The sequence below is a fragment of the Rosa chinensis genome, chromosome 5 (assembly GCF_002994745.2).
Source record: "Rosa chinensis cultivar Old Blush chromosome 5, RchiOBHm-V2, whole genome shotgun sequence".
In the NCBI taxonomy this organism is placed as follows: Eukaryota; Viridiplantae; Streptophyta; class Magnoliopsida; order Rosales; family Rosaceae; genus Rosa; species Rosa chinensis.
Genome location: NC_037092.1, coordinates 84,761,276 through 84,767,941, shown reverse-complemented (window position 1 = coordinate 84,767,941; position 6,666 = coordinate 84,761,276). Strand labels below are relative to the sequence as shown.

The 6,666-nt window shown below is 37.9% G+C and overlaps 1 protein-coding gene and 2 long non-coding RNA genes across 3 annotated transcripts; 2 read left to right on the top strand and 1 right to left on the bottom strand.

Moving 5' to 3' along the window:
* The first annotated feature begins 423 nt into the window (after positions 1–423).
* Positions 424–2,088, top strand: LOC112201499. The gene is made up of 3 exons (XM_024342382.2): positions 424–856; positions 1,242–1,309; positions 1,668–2,088. The coding sequence occupies exons 1-3, from the start codon at positions 657–659 to the stop codon at positions 1,985–1,987; spliced, it is 588 nt and encodes a 195-aa protein (XP_024198150.1). The 5' UTR covers positions 424–656; the 3' UTR covers positions 1,988–2,088.
* Positions 2,089–3,436: 1,348 nt separating this feature from the next.
* On the top strand, positions 3,437–5,520 carry LOC112168252. The gene is made up of 3 exons (XR_002924166.2): positions 3,437–3,877; positions 4,566–4,719; positions 4,983–5,520. It is a non-coding gene; the product is annotated as an uncharacterized LOC112168252 (long non-coding RNA).
* A 461-nt stretch (positions 5,521–5,981) lies between these two features.
* On the bottom strand, positions 5,982–6,427 carry LOC112168253. The gene is made up of 2 exons (XR_002924167.2): positions 6,255–6,427; positions 5,982–6,184 (listed from the first exon to the last, which is right to left on the bottom strand). It is a non-coding gene; the product is annotated as an uncharacterized LOC112168253 (long non-coding RNA).
* Between the last annotated feature and the right edge of the window lie 239 nt (positions 6,428–6,666).

Below are 6,666 nucleotides of genomic sequence, written 5' to 3'. Positions count from 1 at the left end.
AACACAATTGATAATCTATTATATAGAAATTGCCCTTGCAACTATATCTGCTTGGATACCCTATGCTTAAATGGAAATGCAGTTATGAAAATTTAGTGATAGATAATTCTTACTTTTGACAGATGAAAGGCACCATATGTACCTACTGAGGTAATTTTATGTCAAACCCTCCACCTTATGTAAATAATTATTTCAAAATAAATCTAAAACCAATCCCCACCCCTCTGTGTTGCTCTGTGTCCATGGTATAAACTTTTTTTTCGTAACCTTTAGTTTGTTTTCTTATTTTTATTTTTTTCAAAATCTGTGGGAATTGTTGCATCCTTTAGTGTGATTTTCGATGCTTTTCAGATTGAAACTATAACTCAAATCAAATCAAGAGGTGTAACCACATACTAAGCCTGTAGGGGTTTTTAAGGGAAAAATACATTTGCCTATGAGGTGTTGGAGTGGTAAAATTGCAATGTTTGGCCACTAAATACACTACATGTTCGCTTTTGTTTGATGATTATCATTCTTCTTCTTAAGAAACCCAAGAGTAAAGATTTTCATTCTGTAAAATTCATCTTCAATCTCCTAACAAAACCCCCATCTTCAATTTTCTGTCATAATCTTCTTTATTTTTCATCTGTTCTTGGTACTTTTTGAGACCAAAAATGAGAATCAGAAAGCATTGGAAGCCTCCCTCTCCTCCGCCTAGCTCAATGGGTTCATCAAATAATCTCCTGCCACATGAAGAAGTGCCAGAGGTTTCATCAGCAGTTGTTCATACATGCGCTACCTGGAGTACCATTTTTTGGGCGTGCCAATTATCAGATGCACCAGATGAACAGTCTGATAACAGAGGAACTTTAAGGTAATTATTACTGTAATCCCAAGTCTTCTTAACATTATCTATTTATATTATTTGAGGAGGGCCCTATCCTCATCATTTGTAGGGCTCAACCTTGATAGAGAGATGTAGTATCATCATTGTCATTGTGTCCATCTGATTTATTTAAGCAGTCATCTCTTCTTAGCCTTTGCATACATAAAGTAAATAAGTTTCCCCATTTTGCATGTAACATGCACGTAAAATAAAATTATCCGCATATTGCACGAGCATGGGGTACCTTATTCTGGATGACGTCAAGATTAAAATTGGTGCTTGTAAATTCAAATCGGCATCAATTAAATGACTGGTGACATGTGAAGTTTATTTCATGCTTGTTAAATCAATTGCCTTGTTGATGCTCGTACAGGAGAAGAAAAAAAATAAGAGTAGCTGAATTTGCCCAACGGATTATGGCTTCATTATCTCGTAATCAAGGTAACAGAAAGTTAATTAATTTTCTATCAGGCACTCAACTACGAATATACTTCTGAAGCCTTTATGATAGATATTGTTGAACAAATTTCTCAAACTGGAAAAATTATTTTAGATAGTGACTTTGCTAGTAAATACTGCTCTCTGGTAATAGGAACCATATGCCTCACATGTTTTAAAATCATTTTCCACTCGGAAGCACTCCGCCCTCTCCCCCGGGTCTTGCGTTTTTGTGTAATTTCTTTTTGATCTTGATATAAAAAATAAAAAAAAAACCAAGCAAAGCATTTGTCATTTATTGGTTTCCTATTCTTAGTTTCCATTTTGTATTGAAGGTTTATATATTACCATGAAAAAACAGATGAAACGCCTGCACTGACGCAAAGGAAGGTGTGCAACTTCTTTATCAAAAAGAGTTGCAGGATGGAAAGACCTAAATGCACCAGTAATCGGATAACACAGGTTGAGGGACAGGCAAGAGGTCTGCATCCCTCGGGTACGGTGTTCACTCAGGGCGTGCAGAACAAAGAAAAGCTATCTAGTTTCAAATTTGAAGGAGAACCTGCACAGAAGAAATCGAAGGTGTGCAACTCTAGCAACAACAAAGAAATGCCATTTACTTCCGAATTTGATGTGGAAGACAATGAGGAAAGGAAGAAGAGAAGGAGAAAGTCTTACTAAGCCAACTATATGGTAATAACTAAGAGCATACAGCAACTTTAAGCAACTTCATTTGGACTGAAACAAAGGTTGCTTCTCTAACTTTTATGTGTTTCTGATTCATAGTGCAATTTAGAGGTGGCAAACGGGCCGGCCCGGCCCGTTTTTAGCGGGCCTAGTCGTGCTTCGTGCCGTGCTTGGGCCGGCCTATTTATTATCGTGCCGGGCTCGTGCCGGCCCATTTACTTAAACATTAAGCCCGGTCCGGCCCATGGCCCGAGCCCATATCGTACCGGGCCGTGCTCGTGCCGGATCAATAAACGGGCCGTGCTCGTGCCTACCCACTATAAAGCACGATTTTAAAATCTTAATTTGAATAAATAAAAATTAATTTTATTTAACTATTTAGAAAATTAAAATAAATTAAGTTCTACAATATTTTTCTTAATCTTAGCTTTTTAAGATTTGTTTTCTAATATTTTTTTTATATTCCACTACAAGAAAGAAAGAAAGAAAAAAATAACTCAAAATATATTGCTTGTAGTATATTATTGTGAGATTAATCTTTATTAATATAATGATAAAGATTTAGTATCATATTATTCTTTTCTTCATTCTATAGTTGTATAATTATGAGATTAGAAAAAATACTTTATGTCAAAACAAGGATATAATGTTTTATTTCACTATTTTGACAATATAAAGAAATAGCATTAGTGGAATTGTCATGAGATTTTAAATAAAGAGGTCTAATATTAAAATCTTATCATTGTGGTTTTTAAATATTTTTAAAAACAAAATGAAATTTTGTGTTTGTAACGGGCCGGCCCACAATATATCGGGCTCGGGCCGTGCCGGGCCCATTACAGGCTCAGGCCGGACCGGGCCAATGGACCAATATTCCTAGGCCCAACCCGGCCCGTTTTTCTAATGTGCTCGGGTTGTGCCGGGCCACTAACGGGCCGTGGCGGGCCTCTTTTAAACGTGCCGGGCCCGTGCCGTGCTCGTGCTTAGCGGCCCGTTTGCCACCTCTAGTGCAGTTGTTCTGTCTTGAGATAATGAGGAATTCTGGGTTGTGTATTATAAAGTTTCATAAATCTAGTGGCAGGATATCTACTAGTTATATGATACAAAGAGAATGGTATCATTTTATGAACAGCGGCTTGGTATTAATGGATATTTCTATTTTGGGTAATTATCATGCATGCTCGGTACATTTCTGATTTTATCACTGTTAAAGTAACAGACGGAGACAGGTGATAATTGTTAGAACAGAAGGTTTGATGTCTCCAAAAGGGAGAGTTCTGGAATATGCAGGCTGTAACTTACAGCCATCGTGAAGGGCGACGTGGCGCAAGGAGAACCACTGAATGAGTCAAAGTGTGGCTGAAGGTCATTTCGCAGTTAACGGCGCCGTTAGGGTAAAACACGTTTTACAGCCTCCTCACTGGCGCATCAGCAACCACAACATTATCCCATATCCTTTCCCCTCCAATTCTCCAAACCCCCACTTTACTCATACCCAAAGTCACTTTTGTTCTTGCTCTCCTCTCACCACTCAGACTTCACAACCAAACCATTCGTTTTCTGCTCTTTAACCAAAATCCAATCTTTGAACACAAACCGATTCGTGGGTTTTCCGGAAAAGCAATTGGGTTTTTGTTTGAAAGGAAGTTGAGGATCGTTGAAAGGAAGTTAAGGGTTTTGTGAATGCAAAAGAGGATGGCATTGATGAAGCTGAGAAGCCATGCATGCTGAACCCATTGGAACCGTTAAAAGCCTTCCAAAAACCGAGAGCACAGCTGCCAAAGCCCAATTCTCTCTCTCCTCTCTGTGTGTTTTGCTTCCTTTCTCCAAAGGTCTTCGCTTTCTTATGGTTTTGGGATTTTGCTGCGCTCCCAATTTCTCAAGGTATTGAATCAGTCTTTTGCTTTGGGTTTACGTCGATTCCGTGGAGTTTTTGTATCTGGGTATTGCATATTGTAATCTGTTATGGGGGTTCTGAGTGCGTTATTGGTTCTGGGTTTGAATGATGGAGTCGCATTTTTGCTTTTGTTGATCTGTGTGAGTTCTGTATTGGTATGCATTTTGTTTTTGGGGTCTGCGTTTGATTTCTTAAATGATCTTTGGGTTTGATTTCTACTGCTTCGGAATTCTGCTTACTCTTGGGCTTTGATTCCAATAAGAGTTTGCTTTGGTTTGTTTTGAATTCGCATTGTTCAATGTTTTGGGTTAAAATTCGTTTTCTATTTGGTCAGATTGGTTTTTGGAAATGTTGAGTTTCTGGGTTTTGGAATGTGGCTGGATTAGTAAATTGAGCTGTGAAAGATTTGTCTTTTACTGGTGGTGTTTTTACATTTATGCTTGGTTAGGTGAAAAATGTGAGAACGTGGATGAGTTACTGTAAAGTTTGTGGGTTTTAGGTAGTGCTAGTGTTTGGCTTAGTTAATTGAATTGGGTGATAGTTGCTTTGGGCCAGATTATTGGCTTAGTTCATGGCTTTGTTTGTATCTGGATTACTGCACTGTGAAATCCTGTTGCCTGTGAAGCTTCTTCTGTTTTGTTTTGTCTCACTCTTGCATATTTTCTTTCTATTAAGTTTGAAGGATCAATGCTGGACCCATTCCTGTGCTCTGTTACTTGTTATTGATGTCAAGTTGAATCTGTCTGGAGTGGTGGTCATTTGAGATGCTTATCTTGCTGTCCGGAATTCTACAAAATCCGGCTCTTGAAACTTCAGTTCTGTTTGTATGGTAAGTATTGTCTTTCTAAATTTTGGTTCTTCAGTACAGAACACAGAGAATGTGCTTGTATAGCTACATGTGCTGCGATGTTTCTTGCATTCACAGAGAAAACTATAGTAACCACAACCCTCTTTGCTTGTCGAAATGTATTTGGTTATGTTTTTAGCAATGAGCAAGAAGTTGTCGATGTCAGGCACATAAGGTGAGGGCTAGGATACCATTGAACTGTGAAACTAAATACTCTTCTTCTTCTTCTTTTTTCCTGATGTCAGGCACATAAGGCGAGGGCTAGGATATATGAGGGAAGCTCTCTCGAAGCTAATGGATTGCTGAACTAAGCAGAGATTAACAAGTAGTAGTGAAGGAGTTGCTGTATGCCTTTGTGCATTGCTTTTGGCAACTAAAGCATATCATAAAGCTCATAAGAGCCCGTTTGAATGTGAATGACATATTAGTCATCAACGTAGCGTGCTGAGAGTATTGCTGCACAAAATGTTGATCAAAATGTACACAGCTACTCTGACAAGTTTCTAGGCAAGAAAGAGCTCATCTCCTTGTAAAGCAGCAATTTTATCCTAATAAAATGTTAGAATTTTGTTCAAGAGGAGTTTTCAAGTTGGAACTATTTTGCTTGAAGAATATCCAATGGCTGCACCAGAGGTAGTTTGATTAGGAGTCACTTTGATCTGTGCCAAGGCTTTCTTGCTTTTTGTATTGATGTTGTTAGTTCTGCACATTTGTTTTTAATTGTTTGGTTTAAGATATGTACAATTTAAGTTCAATAAGATTCAAGGAGAGTACCAAATAGAACATTGCAGTGGGTAGAACTTTTAATTTGCTTCACATGTGAATGGTTATTCGGGTATTTTGTTAAAAGGCAGTTTTGTTTTCTCCCTCTATATTATATATTTGAAGGGGCAATTTGTTGGCATATGTTTTCAGAACAAATCAAGTGGTAGATTTCGAGAGTAGTAGTAGTGAGCAGTTTGTAAAGATGATGTCGTTTAGGGTTTAGAGTAATTAGTATCTGGGATTTGTAGTCATTGCATGCAGGGGGAATTATCAGGATCTTAAAAGGAAATTATTTGAGTAACCCAACATGAAGGATTACAATAGCTGAAGTCATGGCCTATATGTTGCCAATCATTCTGGAATAAATATGATTTATCATCTTTCTTTACAACTTTGATTCTGGTTGTTCATGATATATGGATAGGAATGTTTTCAACTTTGGTTGAATATATGGAGTGCAGATGTTGATAGAAATAATAGTAGGTTAATAAAGTGGTATCACTTCCACAAGCGGTCAATATTGATTTCACTATCACTTCCACATATCATGCTCTTCAGTTGCACGATATCTGCATCATCCAAGCAACCAGCTAGTTCTACTTCACAAGTCTCATCCCTTACATTCATTACCCGCTTAAAATCTTCATGCTGATCATCAAGTGCCTCCCATGAATCTTCATGCCTACATCAAAATTGTCGACCAACATTTGGCAAAGGTGGAGGTTCAATTTGCTGCACCAGAAAAATATTACCAAATCCCATATCGCTGATTGCTAAAACCTTTTCATTTGACAGCTTTCCAACAGTCCATTTGAACTCTTTTGCCCGGCCGGCCATTGAAATGATAATGGGAACTTCACCAGAACTGTTATGAAGCTTCCATTCTTCCCTTCTTCTTGGCAATCACCTCTTATGGTAATTTCAGTGTCACCGGTCTTTTCCTGAAACATAATTGTAATTGTCATTGTCAACTTCCCACTTTGTCAGCCTTATTCTATTATCATTCCATGAATTGTTTTTAATGATATTAAAAAAATGACTTGAACGCTGTACCTCATTAACTGCCGCTGTAACTCAGATTCTTATTTCCCCGCTCCTGCATTCCTTCACTTGTGCATAATTGTACTAAAAATTTTTTTTAGGGCTTCAGCCAAAGAGACACAT